The sequence below is a fragment of the Podarcis bocagei genome (assembly GCF_964188305.1).
Source record: "Podarcis bocagei genome assembly, chromosome: 8".
Classification (NCBI taxonomy): Eukaryota; Metazoa; Chordata; class Lepidosauria; order Squamata; family Lacertidae; genus Podarcis; species Podarcis bocagei.
Window position 1 is genome coordinate 63,653,156 of NC_138133.1, and position 23,480 is coordinate 63,676,635.

At 47.4% G+C, this 23,480-nt stretch overlaps 1 protein-coding gene across 6 annotated transcripts in view; it reads left to right on the forward strand.

The window, feature by feature from the left end:
- Positions 1-23,480, forward strand: part of RALYL (RALY RNA binding protein like) — a 257,854-nt gene that overhangs the window by 203,077 nt on the left and 31,297 nt on the right. For all 6 annotated transcript variants that reach the window (XM_081205063.1, XM_081205060.1, XM_081205061.1 and 3 more), the window contains 2 exons: positions 16,289-16,364; positions 20,367-20,399. In XM_081205063.1, coding sequence (XP_081061189.1) covers positions 16,289-16,364; positions 20,367-20,399 — 109 coding nt within the window. The remainder of the gene's footprint in view (positions 1-16,288; positions 16,365-20,366; positions 20,400-23,480) is intronic.

Below are 23,480 nucleotides of genomic sequence, written 5' to 3' on the forward strand. Positions count from 1 at the left end.
AGATTACTGCAATGTGTTAAACATGGAGCTGTCTCCGAAGACAATTCAGAAACTGGTGCAAAATGTGGCAGCCAGGTTGCTCACCAGGGCAGAACAGATTGAGCATGTTACACCAATCCTGGCCTGACTGCACAGACTGCTAATCAGTTTCCATGCCCAATTCAAAATTCTGGTTTTGACCTGTAAAGCTTTCAATGGCTCAGGACCACAATAACTTAAGGACTGCCTCTCCTCATATGAACTGACCCGGACCCTGCAACCATCACCTGTGGCCCTTCTTCATGAGAACCTCCACGAGAGGTCTGGAGGATGGCAACACGATAACAGGCCTTCTCAGCGGTGGCTCCCCATTCGGTGAATGCTCTCCCCAGGGAGGCTCACCTGGTGCCTTCTTTACATATCTTTAGGCACCAGGTGAAAACGTTTCTCTATAACCAGGCCTTAGCTTGACTGAACATTCTATGACCATTATTGCTTTGTTTTCATTTCATTTGTATTTTGCGTTCTCATTTTGTAATTTTATGTTGTGTGCTAACTTGTGATCTTCGAAGGAAGGGTGGTATACAAATTTAATCAGTAATAATTGGGAATGGGTCACACTGAGGCCAAGCTATATGTATCCAGGTAGAACTGCAGCTGTTGCCTGAGCTCTTGCTACAGAGAACAGAAGTGCCACACCAAGTGCTACAGAGGCAGTCCGCACCCCAGATGGATGCATCACAATAATAATAATAAGAATAATAATTTATTATTTATACCCCGCCCATCTGGCTGCGCTTCCCCAGCCACTCTGGGCGGCTTCCAAAAGAATATTAAAATACTATAATACATTAAAAGCTTCCCGAAACAGGGCTGCCTTCAGATGTCTTCTAAAAGCCTGGTAGTTGTTGTTCTCTTTGACATCTGGTGGGAGGGCGTTCCCCAGGGAGGGCGCCACTACCGAAAAGGCCCTCTTCCTGGTTCCCTGTAACTTGGCTTCTCGCAGTGAGGGAACCGCCAGAAGGCCCTCGGTGCTGGACCTCAGTGTCCGGGTAGAACGATGGGGGTGGAGACGCTCCTTCAGATATACTGGACCAAGGCCGTTTAGGGCTTTAAAGGTCAGCACCAACACTTTGAATTGTGCTCGGAAACGTACTGGGAGCCGTACTCAAAATGAGCCGCAGTCTGCAGTCTTGTTATACTTTGAAGTATAACCCTGTTCAGCGCAGGGAGAACACCACTAGTTTGGGCAGGTGGACAATTCACCAACAGAACTTCCATTTTATCTGGATTGAACTTCAGTTTTTGGGCCATCATCCACTCCATTATCACGCAACAAAGTGATGACCCATGGTACCTCTGGAAGTGATGATCCAGGTAATCTTTGGAAGACTGTTCTCATCTTTATATAAGCAGTAGCAACAAAGCACATAAAACATCACTATAAAATGGACAAGCTATATAACTTTAAACTTCTTTCTGGATTTGTTCAGATGTAACTTAAGTATAATGTAGATAGATTTGCACTAAATTATCTGTCAACATTCAGCTTCCATTTGATGATTCATATAGAATTGGCCCAAATATCATTTTTAAATAAACTGTGGCTCCAAAACAGCTGTACCAATGTTGACATTTGTTACCCTGCTTTACTTTATTTTACATCCAAAAAGACAAGGCAGTCTTCTTTTGTAAACCACATTTCTGTTTCTACACTTGTTCAGCACTTTATTCTTTGAAAAGAGGCCCGGCTGACATCATCCATTAGATAACAAATAATAACAGCAATTACACAAGGTCCTAGTTTAAGATGGAGCAACTGTGTCTGCCATTGTCATGATTCATCACACATTGCAAGGGGAGTGCTGACTAATAGACCGTACTAAGCACTTTCAAAGCAGCAACATGAAACTGAAATAGTTGATGTGTTAGTGTCAGAGCTGCTTGAAGATCCTAGCTCACAGAGGATCACGCTAGCCAGCGATCATTAAGTAAAAGTCTTTATTGAATTACAGTTCCCATTCTCACGCTGCTGCGCGCAAACTCTACGTCTAGTAGCTAGATCGGCGAAGCTCCGTCTGAGTCTCCGCCCCGTGTGCACCAACTTAATATCCTAGCCTTGCTCCACCTTTTCCGCCTGACTGTCCTCCTCTGGGTCCCTCTACCCCCCGGGGCTTCTTCCTTCCGGGATTCTTCTGACGCTGACCCGGACCCTCCTGCCTCCTTGCGCCGGGCTTTAGGACCTGGTTCCCTTTCGGGGCTGCTTACTGCGCCGCCTTCCTCTGCATTTGAACTTGGCGCGCGCGCCCAACCTTCCACTTTCCTCTTAACCGTTTCTTCGCTCCCCGATGGAGGTGTGGCCACTCCTGACTCATGCCCTCCCTCCTGTGGTGAGCTGCCAGCGCTTCCCCCCTGGCTCCCTTCCTCTTCCCTGCTTCCTGGCGGTGACGCTGGTCCCGATTTCCAGCTGCTCTCCCCTGAGTCCCCTCTGGCTCTATCTTCCTGGGGTGCCCCCCTAGACTCCCCCCTTGCCCTGGCCACTGGTGCTCCTTTCTGTGAATCCTCCGATTCACTGGAAAGACTGGGAGATCTCGGGTCGTCGTCATCACTCATCTTTTCTTCTGCCTCCTCCCCTTCGCTCTCTGTTTCCTCCCTTGCCCGTGCCTCTGCTCCTAAACCCCTGACATCCATCCCCCCCTCGAAGCCCCCCATTCCCCCCTCCCCTCCTTCCGGTGCTGGAGCTGGGGGCTGCTGTTGCAAAGGGACGAACGTCGGATATCGGTCGCTTCCCGTGGCGGGCCTCCATCTGAACTCTCCCGGGTCTTCCTCCCTGCTCTCGTCGACGACGGTCACCTCCGCTTCCATCTCTGTGCCGCCGTGCTCGAAACCAGGGTCGTCCCCGAAAATGTCCATGTCCGTCTCTCCCTCACTTCCTCCTGGCGGCGTTGCTCGTCCTGAGCATTCCAGCCACTTCCTGCGGAACTGCTCCTCTGGCCTATCGTCCCACCAATACGAGGGTTCTGAGGCGGATCCCGAGGGTGACCCCTCCGGGGAACGAACGTCTCGTGTCGGTTCCTCGTCCGAGTCGAACCCCCGGAACGTGCTGGCCGAAAGCGTGGGCGTGAAAAGCCAGTCGTCGAAAAAGTCTGCTGGCATAGGTCTATGTGGGAAGAGGGCATGAAACTCGTCTTTGAGCAGAGGTTCGTCTAAGGCGTAGCCCGGCACCCAGCTGTTCGCACTGGCCGGGGTGCCCTCCTTGGCGAGAAGGTATTCTACCCCCTCTTCCCCCCATCTGGAGTCCAAAATCTCCGTGACTTCGTTGATGCGCTCCTGCTGTGCCACTCCCGCGTGCCCTGTTCTGTCTCTGGCCGGACTCGGCGCCGTTCCGGGTTCCTGGAACCTGTGCGGTGCCTTGTAGGGAGTGAGCACCGATCTGTGGAATACCGGATGCATTCTGGAACCCTCCGGAAGTGCCAGTCTGAAAGCTACCGGGTTGACCTGCTCTTCGACTTGGTAGGGCCCCAGTTGCTTATGCCCAAGTTTCTTCTTGGCCAACGACCTGGCCGGCACTGCGTGGGCTGCTAACCAAACCCAGTCTCCCACGTGGAGCTCTTCTCCAACCCTTCTGTGCTTGTCTGCTTGTACCTTGTATGCGTGCTTGGCCAGCTCCAGGTGGCGCCTCAGCTGATCGTGGACTTCCTGCAGCTCCGACGCGAACGCATCTGCTGTCTGCGGCTCCCCCTCCCCCATTCTTTCCAGTCCCGGGAAGGTTCTGGGGTGCCTCCCGTTGTTGGCGAAGAACGGCGTGACCCCCGTGGACACGTGCTTCGTGTTGTTGTAGGCGAACTCGGCAAGCGGCAGGTAATCCACCCACGTCGCAGGCTGTTGATTTGCATAACATCTCAGGTACTGCTGCATGATGGCATTGACCCGCTCCGCTTGCCCGTTGGTCTGCGGGTGTCTCGCCGACGCCAGGTTGATCTTGACGTTCAGGAAGCCCATCAGCTTCTGCCAGAAATTCGAGATGAACTGCCGCCCCCGGTCGGACAGAATAGACCGTGGCAGACCGTGAACCTTGAACACGTGGTCTATGAACAGTTTGGCGGTTTGCTCCGCCGTGGCCACCTTAGCACACGGAATGAAATGCGCCATCTTGGAAAACAGGTCCACCACCACCAGCACTGCCGTCTTGCCCCTTGAGCTGGGCAGATCCGTGACAAAGTCCAGGGCCACCCTTTCCCAAGGTTCGACCGGAGTTTGCAGCGGTTCCAACAGTCCGGCCGGCGGTTTGTGCACTGGTTTGGCCCTCTGGCAGGTGTCACACCTCGCCACGTAGTCTGCGACCTCCCCTCTCATTCCAGGCCACCAGAAATCCCTGGCTACTAATTCCACCGTCTTCTCCTTGCCAAAGTGCCCGGCCGTGGGCGCGTCGTGCAGCTGCTGCAGCACCTTGGCTCGAAGTTCGTCTCCCGGCACGTAGATGGCCCCTTTACGGATGAGCAATCCATCTCTTAGCTGGAAACCGTCGGCCGCTGCCTTGCCCCTTTGCACCTCTGCCATCTTTGCTTGTGCGAAGGAGTCCCCCTGCAACGCTCGTCGCACCGCCTCTAGGTCCACGGTCGCCGCGGCGCACGCCCACACCGTCGGTGCGAAGATGTGCATGGCGGCCGCTGGTGTTGCGTCCTCCAGATACTGTGGCTTACGGGAGAGAGCGTCTGCCATGATGTTGGTGTCCCCCGGGACATACTCTATTCGGAAGTCGAAGTTCGCAAAGAACTCAGCCCAACGTATCTGCCTCTGGTTCAGGAACTGTGCCGTGCGCCAGTGCTCTAGATTCTTGTGGTCCGTGCAAACCTGCACCGTGTGCTTGGCGCCGATCAGAAAGTGCCTCCACGCCTTGAACGCTGCGTGAATGGCCAGCAACTCCCTGTCCCATATGGTGTAGTTCTGCTCGGACTTGCTGAGCTTCCTGGAGTAAAACGCTCCCGGTCGCCACACCCCCTGCGGGTCTTTCTGCAGCAGGACCGCCCCCACGGCTCTGTCCGAAGCGTCTGTCTCCACCCTCATCGGCTTGCTGGGGTTGACATGAAGCAGCTGCTCTTCCGACGCGAAGAGACGCTTGAGTGCCTGAAAGGACTGCTCCGCCTGCTCTGTCCAAATGAACTTCTTTTTCTTGGAGCTAAGCGTGTCAGTGATGGCCGCCGTCTGCATCGCGAAGCCCTTGATAAACTTGCGATAGAAGTTCGCAAAGCCGACAAACCGTTGGACCTCCTTCCGGTTGCGCGGGCTCTTCCAATCCAACACCGCTCGAACCTTGGCGCTGTCCATGGCGAGCCCCTTGTCAGACAGCTTGTAGCCCAGAAAATCCACCTCCGGCACGTCAAATTGGCACTTCTCCAGCTTGGCATAGAGCCTATGTTGCTTTAGCCTGCTCAGCACTTCCTTGACGTGTTTGTCATGCTCCTGCTGCGACTCCGAAAAGATCAGGATGTCATCTAAGAAACAGACGCACGTCTTGTAGAGAAGTCCCGCCAACACGTGATGCATAAATGCTTGAAAAACGTGGGAGCCATTTTGCAATCCAAAAGGCATAACTCTATATTCGTAGGTCCCCAGTGGCGTGAACATGGCTGTCTTCCACTCATCACCCTCCCGCATGCGAATGAGGTTGTACGCCCCCCGCAGGTCCAACTTGGTGAACACTCTGCCCTTCCGTACCTTTGCGAGGAGGTCGTCAATTCGGGGCATGGGGAAGTCCGATGGCCTAGTCACACTGTTCAAAATCCTGTAATCCACTACGAGTCTCTTTTGGGGCGTGTCCCGCTTCTTAACAAAGAATACGGGACTGCCCCCCACTGCCTTGGACTCCCGGATGAAGCCGCGCTGCAAATTATGATCAATGAACTCCTTGAGTTCTTGCAGTTCGTCCTCTGACATGGAATACAGTCTCCCTTTAGGCAGCGCCGCCCCCGGCAGCAGGTCAATTTTGCAGTCATATGGTCTGTGAGGGGGTAGCCTGTCTGCCTCCTTCTCGCAGAAAACTTCCAAAAATTCAGCGTACTTGTGGGGAATCGCTTGCAGCGTGCCTAGCAGCAGCTGTGACTCCTCTTCCTCTCCTTCCTGCCTGGGCACGATGCAGTGTTCAGCACAAAAGGAAGAGCCGAAGGTCAGCTGCCTCTGGTACCAAGCCATCGTTGGGCTGTGCTTGTCCAGCCAACTCATGCCCAATACAACGGGCGTGTCAGATAGTTGAGTGACGTTGAAGCTGATGATTTCTCTGTGATTCCCAAGTCGCATCACCATTGGTGGCGTCTGCTTCACCACTTGCCCCCCGAGCAGCTCCCTGCCATCCACCGTGACAACCTGCAGGGGCAGTGTGGCCGGCAGCAACTGCACAGCGTGCCTGTCGACAAAGTCCTGCCCTATAAAGTCCGCATTGCTGCCTGAGTCAATGGTGATTGGCACGTCTATGGTGATTCCATTGGGCAGCTGGAGAGATGCTGTGAGCCTCACTACTGGTTTGGGCGGGAGGGGGTTCACGGGCTGTAAAATCTCTGGGGACTGCGTCACTAACACGTCTGGCTGGGCCCCAGTGCCTCTTCCTCCAGCCAGACTGCGTCGTTTCCCTGCTGTGGTCCTCCTTGCTGCGTTGCTGCAGTCACCATTGCTGAGGCTGCAGTGAGCTTGTGGGGCCTCTGGGGACACTCTTTCGCCATATGCCCTGGTTCCTCACAGACGTAACACTTCCTGTTCCCTCTAGGAGGCTTCGCTTTCACTGCTGCCGGTGCTAGGGCTCTGGTTGCTGACTGAGCCCTTGCACCTCCAACCTCCATAGGTTCGGCTCCTCCTCCTGGCGGAGGCGTGGATTGCGCCCGCGCTGCTTCTCTGGGAAGGAAGGAGGGGCCCCCGGCTGGTTCGCGCCCTCCACGCCCTTCGTCCTTGCTCCACGGACGTCCTTCCAGCCTCACCCCCACTGCCAGTGCCCTCTGAACGACCTCCTGGGTGGTTCGGGGTCTCTCCCCCCTCGCGATCTCATCTTTAATCGAGTTGTGCAGCCCCTCCCAAAAGAGGTCTCTTACAGGAGCCGAATCTCTGTCCCATTCCAGGGCACTGACCAAGGCGAAAAAGCGGGCATGATACTGCCTGACGCTGGCCCTCCCTTGTCTCAGCCCATGCACCTCCTTCCGTGCAAGATCCACGTCAATACTTGATAAAAAGCACCCATCCATCGCTTTAATAAAGGCATCCGCATTCTGGAGCGCCAGATCCTTATCTCTCCATAAATTGCGTAGCCATGCTTTCGCATCCCCATGCAGATGGGACATGATGAACCCCACTCTCTCTTGTTCATCTCTAAAGTCTTTATGCAGCAGTTGCAGTGCGCACAGTACGTCGGCTCTAAAGTTGGGATACTGTTGCAGGTTCCCATCGAAGTGAGAGACCAGCCCGCCTGTCCGTCTCGCCAACCCAATTCCCTCCTGCCAGGGTGTCTGCTTTGTCAGCACGTCTAACCTGACCTGGAGATCCCTGCAGGCGGCAGCTGCCTCCTCCTCTCTCTTCCTGGATGCGAGAACCTCGGCGTTCAGTTGTGCCACTGCTCTTCTGAGGTCCTCTATCTGCTGCTCAGCCGTCATGTCGTCTGCCGTTCGTGAGCTCGCTAGTAGGCACCTGTTTCTCTCCCCTCCTCGAGGCTGTAGATGCCCACAATGGAGGGACGGAGCTTACTGTCAGAGCTGCTTGAAGATCCTAGCTCACAGAGGATCACGCTAGCCAGCGATCATTAAGTAAAAGTCTTTATTGAATTACAGTTCCCATTCTCACGCTGCTGCGCGCAAACTCTACGTCTAGTAGCTAGATCGGCGAAGCTCCGTCTGAGTCTCCGCCCCGTGTGCACCAACTTAATATCCTAGCCTTGCTCCACCTTTTCCGCCTGACTGTCCTCCTCTGGGTCCCTCTACCCCCCGGGGCTTCTTCCTTCCGGGATTCTTCTGACGCTGACCCGGACCCTCCTGCCTCCTTGCGCCGGGCTTTAGGACCTGGTTCCCTTTCGGGGCTGCTTACTGCGCCGCCTTCCTCTGCATTTGAACTTGGCGCGCGCGCCCAACCTTCCACTTTCCTCTTAACCGTTTCTTCGCTCCCCGATGGAGGTGTGGCCACTCCTGACTCATGCCCTCCCTCCTGTGGTGAGCTGCCAGCGCTTCCCCCCTGGCTCCCTTCCTCTTCCCTGCTTCCTGGCGGTGACGCTGGTCCCGATTTCCAGCTGCTCTCCCCTGAGTCCCCTCTGGCTCTATCTTCCTGGGGTGCCCCCCTAGACTCCCCCCTTGCCCTGGCCACTGGTGCTCCTTTCTGTGAATCCTCCGATTCACTGGAAAGACTGGGAGATCTCGGGTCGTCGTCATCACTCATCTTTTCTTCTGCCTCCTCCCCTTCGCTCTCTGTTTCCTCCCTTGCCCGTGCCTCTGCTCCTAAACCCCTGACAGTTAGCAACATGACTTGGTCCTCTTTTTAGTTCCCAACCTCTTCACTGAACCCTTCTATTAAATACGAAGTCCAACTACTTCATTATGCTATTTGCTGGCTTCAGAATTGAAGGGTACCATTTTACTGAATATTCTCCCAAGAGAGAAATTCTTCAACAGTCTTTTGGGGGCAAAGGGTGCTTATCAACAGCAACAGCAGCCTTTTCTCTTTTCCTTAAGGGTCTTACTCCCTCTTTTATTCTTTTTGCAGTAGCAGCACATAGTGCCCGACACTTAGCATTGCTGTAGAGCATGTTTTTTTTTTGGGGGGGGGAGTGGGGAGATGACCACCAAATACAGAGGCACGGCATATTATGCAAAATTGCACTCTTCGGGGAAGAGGGAGGCATGAAAACGATAATTCTCATGGAGCAATCTGTTCTGAGAAATTCTGACACAACTCTATTCCTAAACATATATCTTGCCTGGGGACATGGAGAGGAGGAAATCCAAACCATTCCTTCAGTATGATTGAACAAAGCTATTTTGGTATCCATTTTCAGACTGGGGAGCACGTTGTAAGTTGCTTTTCTTGAGTTCCTCAAGAGGGGGCGTAGTTCTAGGGTCCAAATGGCTTGCCTGTGTATGACTCCATATTCAGGCCCTTCCATCAGTTGAAGCAGGGGTGAGGACCCCAGCCCCAGGAACTGAATGAAGCTCTCCAGACCTCTCTTATCTGCTCCTCAAAACTCTCCTAGGGCCCACCACCTCCCCAGACCACACCTCCTCACTGGCCCTACTTTGCAACATTTCCCCCTGGCTGTAATGTGTCCTCAAACTCTGATCATGCCCCTTGCTTGTCTAGCTAGAGGATGGAGAGGGATGTATGAGTGTGTGGTGTTACCTGCCCATCACTGGCATGTGGGCCTTGGAAGGTCACCCAGAATGGAACGTGGCCCTTGGCCGGCAAAAGTTTCCTAAGTAGCAGAGTTCAGAACTTGGGAGGTCTCCTACCATTTTATTTTATTTTATTTTATTTGCTAGATAGACTAATGGTTTGACTCAGGAGAGAAAGAGAGAGTCTGTAAGTCATACAAATATATAACTGCACAAGATATGCTTAGCCAGGCTCTTTACGAAATTGATTTATGTTCCTGTAGGTAAGGAATGAAAGAATTCCTTGGGGTGGAAAAAAAATAAATCATGCCTGCGGATTCACATGATGGTTCAATTTCATTTCTTTAATAGGTGATAGCAACAAATAATTTCTTATGCTATTGAAGCCATGCTTTTATTGTGCAGGGCATTGACAAAACCTGCTGTAGTAATAGTAATAATAATAATAATAATAATAATAATAATAATAATAATAATAATAATTGTAGCTGGAATAACACAGAAGGCTTCTAATTACTTTCAGCAGGAGAGAGGATACAGATCCAGTAGCAAACCATGCAATCAAATTATTTTTATCCCAACCATGTACAGGAAGTACACTGTGTGACACAGATACTGGTTCAAGATCTTTACTAGCAATGTTAATTTGAGTTTGTTGCCATCTTCCTTCTGGCTGCTGAGTTTTCGCTGTGGAGACAGAAGGATTGCACAGCAGCTGATAGAAGGCCAGGCGGTACAGTACAGCCTATAAAGGCCAAACCTCTTCCTAACAAGAAGTTCTTAATCTGTGGTGGAAGGCCAAGCAGGAGGGGGGCAAGTGAACCTTTGACGGTGCTTCACAGTCTGGGTGTAGCGAAAGAAAGAAAGAAAAGAGAGAGAGAGAGAGAGAGAGAGAGAGAGAGAGAGAGAGAGCTCCCTTATGCAGATTGGAGCCAGCAAGTGTGCCTCTGTGGATTATTTAAATTAATGTTTTGTGTGAATTTATTTCTTTCTTTCTTTCTTTCTTTCTTTCTTTCTTTCTTTCTTTCTTTCTTTCTTTCCTTGTTTACCCTCATCATTCACTCATAGTGTTGAAAAGAAAGTATATAGGTCCTTGATTATCATCCTCCCGCTGTTTTCTTAGAAACATCATGCTCCTAAAAATTGGAGAACCTGAAAGGTAGATGCACCTCTGTGTTGCTGCCAGGTCATAGAATCATACAATTCATAGAGTTGGAAGGGACCCTAATAATCTAGTCCAACTCCCTGCAATGCAGGGTGGCAGGTGAAGAATCCCTGACAGATGGTCATCCAACCTCTGCTTAAAAACCTCCAAGGAAGGAGAGTCCACAACGTCTAGAAGGAGTTCATTCCACTGTCGAACAACTCTTACTGCTGATAGATAGATAGATGATAGATAGATGATAGATAAATAGATAGATAGATAGATAGATGATAGATAGATAGATAGATAGATAGATAGATAGATAGATAGATAGATAGATAGATAGATAGTAGGTAGGTGATAGGTAGGTAGATAGGTAGATATAGATAGATGATAGATAGCTATAGATAGATAGGTAGATCCTTTTAGATATTTGAAGATGCCTTAACAGTCTTGCCCTGTGGCCACCTATAATGCGTGTGATGTCACAAATTGGGCTTTCTTTCAACTTCACCTCCATTCACCCCCACTTTTCCTTGGTTCAAATCCAGAACCAAGGGAAGGATTGATTTCCTGGGGCCAGCAAAATGCCCCATGTTGTCCTGATTCTGCAATTATCTGAGGCCTAATTGTATTGGGAGAAAAATCCTCTTGTGAATTGACCTCTCCCGTTTTGTCCCCCTTCAGTCTGACACCAACTGTGCTTTGCCTTGCCAGTGCATTGCCAGTTCTATTGGTATGGCTAGGTCAGAAGAAAAACACCCAGAGGATGTTCAGTTTTACAGATTAAAGTCTATAAATGCTGAGCCACAAGGCATAAACATCAAGATAGTGCTGACGTGTTCCCAGAGGACATGAAAATGCCAAAGAAACCTTTAATGTGAAAATGTCTAAGAATACAGTGACCCGGTCAAATGTCTGTGAATGGAAAGAAAGTCTGATAGGAGAAAAATATTGAGACTAATGTTACAACCCCAGAGGACCCCCCCCCCTCCATGTCAAGTTCCTCAGTATTTAATTTCTTTCCCCTCTCCTTCCCAACATATAGCTTAGCTTTAGAAGTTCAAAATGCTGAAAATCTGTGACCTTAACATTGCCATATTAAAATATTGTGGGAGAGTGGATTTATAATAAAAGATCACAGGATGAAATTTCCATTTTAATTATAGTCCACAATCTCCGGAATCCAGACAGAAGCCTTGCACAGGTGATAACATCCCAGAATCATTTCCTGCAATACTGTGAGGGGGTTACCTACTGTTATTATTTTCTCTTTTAAACAGATACTTTTGAAAGCATCTCAGGTACATATTTAAAACTGAGGAAGCGGTTTGACCTTTCATTTAATAACACATTTATCTTAAAACTGCTGAAGATTGCATGGCAAATAATAAAACCAACTTCAGAAATCTCATGACTGCTCTTTCTTTACTGAAGCAAAGAGATCTGTGTAACAACCATCTCAATGCATTTTTGCCGAGACGAATTTGCCTGTTAGCATAATGTAAAAGCATCAGGCCAGTGCTCTTCTGTAGCAAAATGCCATGGCTCAGCCCTGTCAGCTCGCATGGCAGCATGTTTGGGTAGGGCAAACTGCAGTGTTCTGATGAGTCATTGCAGCAGCATTGTGAGACATGTTGCCCCAGTGTGATTGAGTGGTTCAGGGGTGGAGAACCACCAGCCCACAGACTAGTCATTGCCCACCAGGATGTCCAGTTTGGTCCTTGAGGCCATTTCCCCTAACCATGCCCATCTCTGAATCGGCTGATGTCACTGATGGGACTTCAGATGAGCAGAGGTGCTTTGCCAGTGCGGTATTATTTAGTGTACCATTAGATTCCTGATAAGGGGACGCAGGTGGCACTGTGGGTTAAACCACAGAGCCTAGGGCTTGCCGATCAGAAGCTCGGCGATTCAAATCCTCGCGATGGGGTGAGCTCCCGTTGCTTGGTCCCTGCTCCTGCCAACCTAGCAGTTCGAAAGCACGTCAAAGTGCAAGTAGATAAATAGGTACCACTCCGGTGGGAAGGTAAACGGCGTTTCCGTGTGCTGCTCTGATTCTCCAGAAGCGGCTTAGTCCTGCTGGCCACATGACCCGGAAGCTGTATGCCAGCTCCCTTGGCCACTAAAGCGAGATGAGCGCCACAACCCCAGAGTCGGTCACGACTGGACCTAATAGTCAGGGGTCCCTTTACCTAGATTTCTGATACCAAAATAAAACCCCAAATAAACAAACCATCTCCTGTGATTTTTAAAAAATGCTTTTTTAAAAAAAGGAATAGGTGATGAAGGACCCTATATATTTGCTAAATTTTAGGCTTGGGAGCAAGCTACGCATGATGTATGCAAATTGATGATCATATTTTCCTATTTTTTCTTTAGTGGAAGGTTAGATGGGATAAAAACATATTCCAGTTGATAGATAGCTAAATAAAAATATGCAGGGGACTGCTAGTTTGACTGAGGAAGGTCCATTTAACTCCTTACCTTTTGCCGTTAAGTTGCCCCAATTTAAATGGCTCCTAGTACCCCTGCTGCATTGAAATAAAGGCAAAATACCTTGGGAGGTGTTAGTTTGACTCCTTTGTTTGTGAATTCTAGTAAGTCCATTAACACTGTGACATTGGTCGTAAAACAGGAGAAATATTGTGTGGCTTTTCCTAAACTAATTTTGGGGCAGAGGCATACGCAGAAGAGTGGGGATGTAATTTCCCTACTTCTTCAGTAATTTTCTCTGTATATAAAAAAATTGAGACAGTATTTATTTTTCCTTTGCCAGAAAGATTTACCTTAGTATGACTCTTGAAAAAGAAAGCTCAACTAAAATTAATAGATCTGTGTCCTTAACGCATTCATGAGGCAGGTCTAGGAGGAAATGGGAGACAGGCAAAAATACAACTCAGTGACGGTGATATATGGGCAGGTAAAAGATGTGAATGTAGCTAGACTTTCAGATAGACATTACTGGTTTTTCTTTGGCAGCTATATGAATGCTATATTAAAAGATAATGCCATCTCCAGAACGTGTGTTTCATCTACAAGTTATGCATTTTCATGCATCTTTGGAAATAGTCGCTTGGGAAATAGTCAGAAATGAAGGCCCCCACAACTGCACTGCCACCACGCACTGTTGGTCTGTTTTCAGTTTTTTTCCCTTCAGCTTTTGCTAAAATGGGATGACTCTAGATCAGCATATTACTCCAAGTCGGGGTGGTCCAATGTGTGGGCCATTTTTGGTGGCCCTAGACAGCATTTCACACCCGCTCTCTCTCACACACACACACCCGCCCCCTCACTGCTTTCCCAAAGCCAGGTAAGTGAAGCACTGGGCTTTGGGAAGGAGGTGTGAGGGCCTTGACAGGGTCACAGAGTCCTCCCTCCTCCATCCCAAAACCTAGTTAGTGCTTTCCCAGCTTTGGGAAGAAGGTGGGAGTGCTCTAGGACCTTGTGTCTCCTTCCCAAAGCTCAGCACCTCACTTAGCCATCTTTGAGAAGGCAGTGCAAGGGCTTGGGGTGGGGCATTAAATTTTGGCCTCACTCCCCACCACCGCCACGCGACAAGGCACAGTGTAGCCTGCAAGTTCTGTGTCAAAGTACTCTTGCGGCCCACTAGGTATGAGAAGTTGAACTGCCCTTCTCAGAGAAGGATCACCTCTCTGAAAGTGCCTACAGCCAAGTAGAATAATCCCAAGAGATGGAGAGGTTTGGGCTGGGTTTCATCTGCTGCTGCATTTTGCCTCTTGTAAAATGGTTGTTGTAGGCAGTTGAAGGAAGCCAATCCCCAGGGCAATCCGTAAATTTCCTTAATTCCACAAACACACAGGCACAAAAAGACTGATAGTGTTTGGAGGTAATGTGGAAGCCAGTTAAGATGATTACTTGCCTTTAGACCCGTAAAGTTAATGGAATGAGAAGTACTTTGGCTTAAGTGGTTTGTGATATGAATAGTCAATATATTAAAGCACTGCTTCATCCAAACTAACTCATTTTGGAATTTTGTATGATTTGATTTGCAAAACACCAGTGTGCAATGCCTGTTCAGAGAGTAAAGGAAGGAAGAGAAAATGACCTAAAAGAAAACGATAAACTAGAGACCCAAAAAACCTTGAAAAATGAATATGAATAAGAGAGAGAGGATTGCACCTCAGAAATGTGGGTCAATTCAGTTGCGCATTTATCTGGTGTGATTATAATATTTGGGATAGAGCAGCAGCTGAAAGCTGTCTGGGGTGGGTGGGAGGAAATACAGAACTTTTGAGAGGTGACATGATAGTCAGGTATGCTATTTAGACCAGGGATGAGAAACCTCCAGCCTGTGGGCCAAATTTGGCTTAGTAGGTCTCAATTTGGCCTGCGAGGCCATTTCTCCCAAATAATGTCCACCTACCTTACACCTGAAATCCTATGCTCTATCAGGTGTGGGGCACATGGAGATGCGGCTGTATTGGTTATGCAATCAAAATTCTCGTGGGCAACTTGATCACACAGCTGATCCTTGCAAAAAGAAGGGATTGAAGTCTGCTGAGGAACTGCATGACTGAGCTGCCTGTAGAGAACTCAATAACACAGCTGATCTCTGCAGAAAATATATTTGCAAGCCCTGTGCTCAGCACTTCCCAAGTGGTGATCATATGGCTGTCTAAGCCCTTTGCGCAGTTCCCAAGCACCCAACCACCAGCTGACTGTCAGGTAGCTTCACAAGCACTGTGCAAGGGACTTGGGCTGGTGGGTGGGACAACTCCCTGTTCATCATCTGATGTCATAATGATGTCAGGGTGATTGACTGGTGGGCTGCCTCCCCTGCCTATCTTAGCTGGGCCACAGCCAATTGGGACAGATAAGGATCTGGTCTGTTGGGTCAAAAAGTTATCCACCTCCAAAAGAACTCCATGCATGAACTGCAGCAAAGAGGAATAGGTGAAGCCACCAAGTAGAAGGACCAGGAAGGGTTATGGCTCAGTGGTTGAGCACATGCTTTGCATGCAGAAGGTCTGAGGTTCAATCCCCAGCATCTCCAGGTAAGGCTGGGAAATATCCTCATCTGAAACCTTTGAAAGCTTCTGCTGATCAGTGTAGCCAATGCTGATCTAGATCAAACTATGGTCTGACTCACATGTCAGCTCATATATGTTTCCCGTGTTCAATCCTTGACATTTTGCTAAAAGGATCAGGTGGCAGGAAATGGGAATGTCTTCAGGCCCAGATCCTAGATGTCAACAGCCAGCCAAAGGAGATAAAAGGGGGGGGGATGGACCATTATTCTCACCTTGTCCTAGTCAACTTCCCAACGTTCCTATGAATGAGACAGAACGAAGATCTTATGACAGGACAAAGTGGGTAGAAGAGTCAGAAAGAGCTGGGGACATAGGAAGAATGTAGGAAGTATGGATTGGGTTTCATTTACAGGCAGTAATGAACAGATTGGAATTTTTAGTGGAGTTACTCCTGCTAAGAGCAAGTGGTGTAGTGGTTAGGAGCAGTGGACTCATAATCTGGTGAACTGGGTTTGCTTCCCTGCTCCTCCACATGCAGCTGCTGGGTGACCTTGGGCTAGTCACACTTCTCTTTAGTCTCTCAGCCTCACTCACCTCACAGAGTGTTTGTTGTGGGGGAGGAAGGGAAAGGAGATTGTTAGGTGCTTTGAGACTCCTTAGGGTAGTGATAAAGTGGGATATCAAATCCAAACTCTTCTCTTCCTTCTTCTTCTCCTTCTTCTTCTAACATTCCATTTCACAAATTATTTTGTACAAGCTCTCCCCCCCCCCTTGCAGTACATTTTAATTTAGATCTACAATATGTTTGCTTTCAGACATCAACATGGCAGGAGAGCCCAAACCATACAGACCTAAGCCTGGAAACAAGCGGCCACTTTCAGCTCTCTACAGGTAGGCTCATCTGCTCCTTACACTACCTAGGAACAGCTTCTGAGTCTTCAGGGTATGTTCCTCATGACGGTGAAAAATTATCTCTTAAATAAGGGTCCATCTTGTAATCCCTTGGCACAGGAACCTGGCCAGAAAATAAATAACTAAATGACGGCAACTTTGTCACCCATTCCTTGCCTCACTTTTTCTATTTATAGCTTAACATTCACTCCATTGTGGCTTTTTCCCACCAGAGACCACCTGCACGCAGCATCTTACAACCCATCTGTGAATATTTGGGAATTAAGTAAGAGTCCCACCATATCATCCAACAATTCTTGGTGCCCTTTAGGACATATTAAAGTCAGCCATATGTACACAGTTGTCCTTATGGCAGCGGGTCTAATTTTAAGGGCTTGGTAAAATCCTTTCTTTTTAACAGAGCATATTAATTAGTCTTACTGAGGGGTAAACAATTTAGAGCCATGGTGTTTGAAGGGCTCCCTAGTCCCAGAAGAACCTTCATGGTAAATAATCAGTTTTTTCACACACACACTATCCTGGAGTAAAGTGAGTGGCAAGTTGCTCAAGCAAGTGGTTGTCAACTGATTCCGAACTCTCTGGGATGACATCTGCTATCTAGATCCATTTCAAACCAGTTTCAGTCTGAGTTTGGCACCCATGGCTTTGGTTAACCTGGTTGGGTGAACTTAGACCAGGAGAGATGCAAAAGCAGTGCAAGTCTGCTAGTCCCGCTGAATTAATGGAAGTCCTCTCATGAGTGTAAGTAACTCTTTGGATCCCGGACATTATCTCTGGATTGGAATCACAATTGTTAGGAAATGTGTTCCTGGTTGAACCCAGCCCCCGCCCTCTTAAAAATAAGGACAGTACAGGCTGCTGCATAATAAGCAAGAATTGCATTTTGTCAGCACAGTTCATCATTTACTTGTCAATATTAGCAGAGGAAGGAGGAATGCAAACATAAAATCTCTATCTTAGGGGTGTTAGGAAGGCAGCCTTCTATTGTTTTTGGATTACGTACAAGTAAGCATGTGCTGAAGTGCCACTGGTTGTTTGCATTAGAACAGTCAGCCCCGTTTTGCTATGGCAAGTCTGATGGGCTCATTACAGCTTGTTGATGCAGGGTAGAAAAAGGTCAGCTGGCATCAGCTTTATCCAAATAAGTATTGATGTAGCTAGGAAAGCAGTACTTGAAGATGACAGCTGAACGTATATTTCCTCCTACTATTGCTGTGGATCTCAGGGCTGTATCCATACTGATCCAATTCTGTGAAAAACATCAGATAGGCAAATCTGTTGCTGAAAAGCTGAGATCCGTCAAACCTTATCATCTTCAAGTGCAGGTGTTCAGAGCAAAATAAACTAAAATACGACAGGGCAGGGATGGTTATTGATTGCTGGGCTGCTTTCTTCTTTAGAATACTCACAAACCTATTTTATTTATTTATCTATCAGAATTGTTTATAGTCCTCCCTTTCTCCAAAGATTCTGTGGGTGGGTGGGGTAAACATCTCAAAATATGAGCTAGTGGAGTGTGGGGAGAGGAAATGGTAAGTGGGGGCATTGCAAGATAAAATATAACAACCCAGTCTGTAGCTGCTTTGCTACAGATCACCCTCTCTTGTTGGCATCTTACTGTCAAGGCCTTGCAAGACCAGGGCTGGAAGGGACAGAGGTAAGAGTACATAGCCCATGTCAGGCCAAGAGAAAGAGCCAGAGCACTGACTTAACATAGGGGTCCAGAGACAAGTCCAAGTCCAGGTCCAAAGCAGCCAACAGTGATCAGAGAGACCCCAGGCAGATACAGTGGTGCCCCGCAAGACGAATGCCTCGCAAGACGGAAAACTCGCTAGACGAAAGAGTTTTCCGTTTTGGAGGTGCTTCGCAAAACGAATCTCCTATGGGCTTGCTTCGCAAGACGACAATGTCTTGCGAGTTCCTGCTGGTTTTTTTTTTCTCCCCCCCCCCCCTTTTCTAAGCCGCTAAGCTGCTTATCAGCTGATCCAATCAGCAGATAAGACGCTAATAGCGCTAATCCGCTAATCCGTCAATGGGCTTGCTTCGCAAGACGAAAAAACCGCTAGACGAAGAGAATCACAGAACGGATTCTTTTCGTCTTGCGAGGCACCACTATATGTTGTCCCAGAAAGTAGATGGCCAGGTTCCAAAAGGAAGACGTGGGGCAGGATGATGACAGCTGCAAGTCTAGCCTAGCACTGAATGATGAAGACTCAATATGCAACAATTGTATAAGGCCAGCAAATATCTCATTGGCTCTTCAGATCACCTGGCCTGGTGACTGTGGCTCCTCACCGTATCCACGATCTGGGTGGTGCTGCAACATGAGAGATACCTAGCCAATAATTCTCTCTGCTTGAGAGCTTCCCATGCCCTGGCATCTCATACTTAGTGATGTGAAGTGGCATTTGAGGTTTCGGGGCACAAGGTGACTGCAGATGGTGTGGTTCTTCAAGTGTCTCAGCACAGTGATGGAGGATACTTAAGAAACCCCATAGGTGTCATGAATAAAAGCATTTAATGTGTGAAGGACTAGCGGCATATTAATATTCCTTATTAAATTTAAAGGTCTACTCATAAAACCCTTGATAATTACTATGTTTAGTCATACCTATCTTCTTTATATAGAGAGTAGTAAACTTATGTATATTGTTTTTGAACGACGTTACAAGTTTACTTGGCAGATAAAATTAAAAGCGGTGTAATTAAAGCATAAGTGTAATGGAGAATACACTTTATCAGCAGGAGAACAATGGAAAGAAAGCTATGCTGGATTGCTCTTCATAAGGAACCACCCTGCACAATTATGGGTGCTGAGAGGTGATGAATAATGTGTGAATAAACCCCACGATTAGAGCGTATTCTTTTCCATGTAACGCTGCAGTTTTAACATCTTTATTTTAGTTTCATTGCACTAAGTTACTAATTTAAATTAAAGAGCAATTTAAATGAAAGGCCAATGGATAATTGCTTTCCTCTATTGCCTGAAACTCTTTGAAGTAATTTACTGTATCACTACAAATCACCTAAAACCATTTAGTCAAATATACCAAGGGAGGGTCAAATAGAGGGCAGCTGTATTTTGAGCAAATTGAATCTCAACTCTTGAGAATGGATTTCAACCAGATTTTTTAATTTCAGTGCTTTATCCATAGGTCATCACACATTTCCCCCGCTCCCTTTCTTTCAGAGAAATGCACCCCCAATTATATATTTTATCTGAATATTGAAGTTGTCCCTCTTGCCTTCATTGCAAAACTTTATAACTGTCCATTTGCTCCTGCTGGTCTTTGTTACAAAATTTTGTATTCCTTTCTTTCTTTTTTATATTTACTGGCTGCTTCTCCTTAATGGAGCTCAAGGTGTGATATACATTGCCCTCTGCCACTCCATTTTATCCTCACAACACAGAGAGATAGAGACTGACCCTGCTTCGTGGCTGGCTGGGGATTTGAATGTGGGCTTCCCCTGTCATAATCAAAAACTCTAACCTCTACATCACAGTGTGTAGAAGGTCCTTTCTGAAGTCCACTGATGTTGGGTCAAAGATTTTGGAACCCTTGGGAAATGTAGATGCCAGGTGAAAGTGGAAAATCTCAAGCGTGCAAAGAAGAAAATTCCCTCACACTGCCTATGATTTTCTTGGGTGCTTCTGTCCATCATGAAGATGGCGTTCTGGTGATGGTCGTGATCTTCTGCCAGACTTCGGTCCTGGCAGATGCCCGGCATTGCCCTCCTGTGTGCCCAAAGCAGGAGTGGGAAACCTGTGGCCCTGCAGATGTTGTTGGACAGCAACTCCTGCCTGATCCACCTGGCATGGCCAAGAGTCAGGAGTGATGGAAGGTGGAATTCAACATCTGGTGGGCCACATATTCCCCATCCCACCCCAGACTACAACATATAACGTCAACCTTGTGCAGTATGTTATCAATGCGTTCTTTGAATATATTTAACTATTTCACTGTATTGTTTGTTTAACAGACTTGAATCGAAGGAGCCTTTCCTGTCTGTTGGGTGAGTAAGAACCTGTAGCTGAGTATTGTAGTTTTGTTTTTAATTTCACAGGCTACCCAGCTCTCTTGATGTCTTCAACAAGATTTAGGGTTTAGTACCATCATTGCTTTACTGTGGCACTCATTAAAATTTGGGGGGAGGGGGATAGAGGAATGATCACAAAAAGCACTGTATTACACACCAACACACACACACACACACACACACTTTGGTTGGAGATTTTTCTCAGAAACTACTCAGTTATACATAACTGGTGTAGTTCAATTTCCAACTACAGCATTGTCTTGCTTAATTTGAAGGTCTAATCACAAAGTGAGCAGCTTTGCTGGTTTATTTAGTAGTACACTTAGCAATCTAAGTAGCATTCGTACTGGCCTGATGTTTTCTCTGATTTACTGGAAGTGAAATGTATTTTTTTCCTAATTTCATTAACTTTTATTAGCCATAAACATATGATCAGATGAACATCCTAGCTAATTGTTTTTCCTCTGTGTGACCTTAATATATACCCTGAATACTCTTCATAATGGAAAAAGTCAACTGAGCATAGGATCACATCCCCTTCCTTTATTGGTTACATTATTGCTTTTGTCTTCTGTTTCTGTCTCTTTCCTGTATGTGTTATCCAAAGAAATATTTTTGCTTGTGCTCTTTTGCAGTTACATACAGACAACCATTTCCTTACCAGTTAATTTTTGCATTTTTTGTGATATTTCACTTGATGTAAAACTGAATTCTAGAAACCTAGCAGAATCTAGCAGAGCCTACATAAGCCTTGACTCAAGTGCTCCATCTTCCCCTTTCTTATTCCAAAGTACATGTAATAAGAAGTTCTGAAGCAGAATTTCCCAAATTTGGGTCTCCAGCTGATTTTGGACTACAATTCCCATCATCCCTGACCACTGGTCCTGCTAGCTAGGAATGAAGGGAATTGTAGTCCAACAACTGCTGGAGACCCAAGTTTGGGAAACACTGTTTTAAAGCTGCTGGTTTTGATTTTGAACTTCCTTCCCCATGAAGGGGAAGTGTGCCATGTTCTACCTATGCTTAGCTAACAAACCAGAATATCAAATCATAGTTTGATCCCAGTTTGCTTTATCTATCCATGGCTGGAATACGCCACAGTTCCTACAGATTCAGATATCCCGAAGTGCACAAGCATACCTTGGAGATAGTGTGAGTTTGGTTCCAGACCACTGCAATAGGCTGAATATTGCAATAAAGTTAGCCATTATTATTATTATTATTATTTGTTTCCCAGTACAGTGGACACTCCGGTTGCAAACGTGATCCGTGTGGGATGCATGTTCACAACCCACAGTGGTGCGTCTGTACACGCGCAGGTTGCGATTCGGCGCTTCTGCGCATGCGCGACTGCCAAAACCCGGAAGTAACCCGTTCCTGTACTTCCAGGTTTCGGCGGTCCGTAACCCGAAAAGACACAACCTGTAGCGCCTGTAACCCAAGGTATGACTGTACATATAAAAGTTATGTTTGCACTATACTGCAGTCTATTAAGCCAGGCCCAACTGGCTGCAGAGGGAGAAAGGTGAAAACCCACTCCAGCCCTAGCCAGCTCCACTTCTATGGGGGGGGGGGGGACTTCCTTCCCCTGGAAGCAGCCAAGCTGCCTACAGCTGCACCCCTGTAATTAGTTCTAAAGTGGACACCTTTTACATTGGTACAGACAGGAGTCTGTTTATTCTGAAATCTCCCCAACACTTGAAGAAGAGTGGGAGGCAGCCGTTGAAGGAGGTTTCCTTAAGAGACCTGGCTACCTGCAGTCGTATTGCACTAGGCAAAAAGCTGTACTTCAAACAAAGGGCAGCTTTCTTTAGTGGATCAGTCTCTGAGCAACAAGCACTTCAGGTGAGTAGGTTTGAAGTGAGAAGGCTGAGCCAAGATTACCAAAAATAATCCTGCAAATTAGCTTTGCAAAAGGTTTAGCCGGTCAGATTGGTTAGAGAGACAAGAAGGCTGTAATTAACAGCAGTGATGGCGTGAGTGTTTTCACATCTATATCATAGCAGATTCCGATGAAGATTGCAAAGTAGCTATGCGTAGGAGTAAAGAAACAGGAAGCTAACGGATAGAAATACAGGTGCGGTGGTAAATTGTAACTTTAAAAGTGGCCAAAACATATTTCCCTCGCCTCCATTTTTTTCATGGGAAACCCACAAACAGAACCCAAGCAGAACAGCACTCTCCCCATCTGTGATTCCCAGCAACTGATAATCAGAGGCATCCTGCTGCCAACAGTGATAGTGGAACATTTTGCCCAATGGCCACATCCATGCCTTTCTTTCCACGGCACAGGAATTGGGAACCTGTGTTCCTCTGGATAAAGTTGGGCTACAGCTGGTCACTCCAGCTGGGGCTAAAGGGATTTGGGAGTCCAACAACATCTGGAGGGACATAGGCTTCCCATGCCGTTATACAAGGAAATCGGCTCTGTTTACTGATTGTGTGCACAGTTTGATGATTCTGGCTCAGTATACAGCTTAGATGTATGTATTGTTTCATCTGCTCTAAACCTGCCTTCCCACATGTGTTCACCAGAGTTTTGGAGCCCCCACTCCTGTCAGACCCAGGTTTCTTCACTGGAAATGGGGCGGGGGGAACCAAGATGGTAAATGATATATTAGTAGCTTCTGCTGACCACAGGACTGAAAAGGATTTGGTGTTTTAAGTCTATTTTAAGTCAAGTGGGAGGTAAAAATTCCATTACATGTTTGCAATTTAATTAACACAACCTGTTCCTTCTTATTTCATTAAGGGCCCATTATAAGAGTAATCATGACTAGTGAAAGATTATCATTGCTTTTACCGGGTGCTTTGGCTAAGTAAGAAATTGCTTAAGGCCTCAGCAGATCTCTGCAATTGCAAAGCAGCTTCTGTGGGCATCATGAGCAAAAAAGACCTGTTTCAGAACGATTCCCGTTCATTTCGGTGAAGGGGTTTGCGAAAAGCTCTTCTCGGCTGCTTGCAAGGTGAAAACTGAAAGCACTATCTTGGCAGCAGCTTTCATTAGTGTTGAGAGTACTGACAAATGATTCAGAGCTGGCTCAGCCTTCCAAGTCC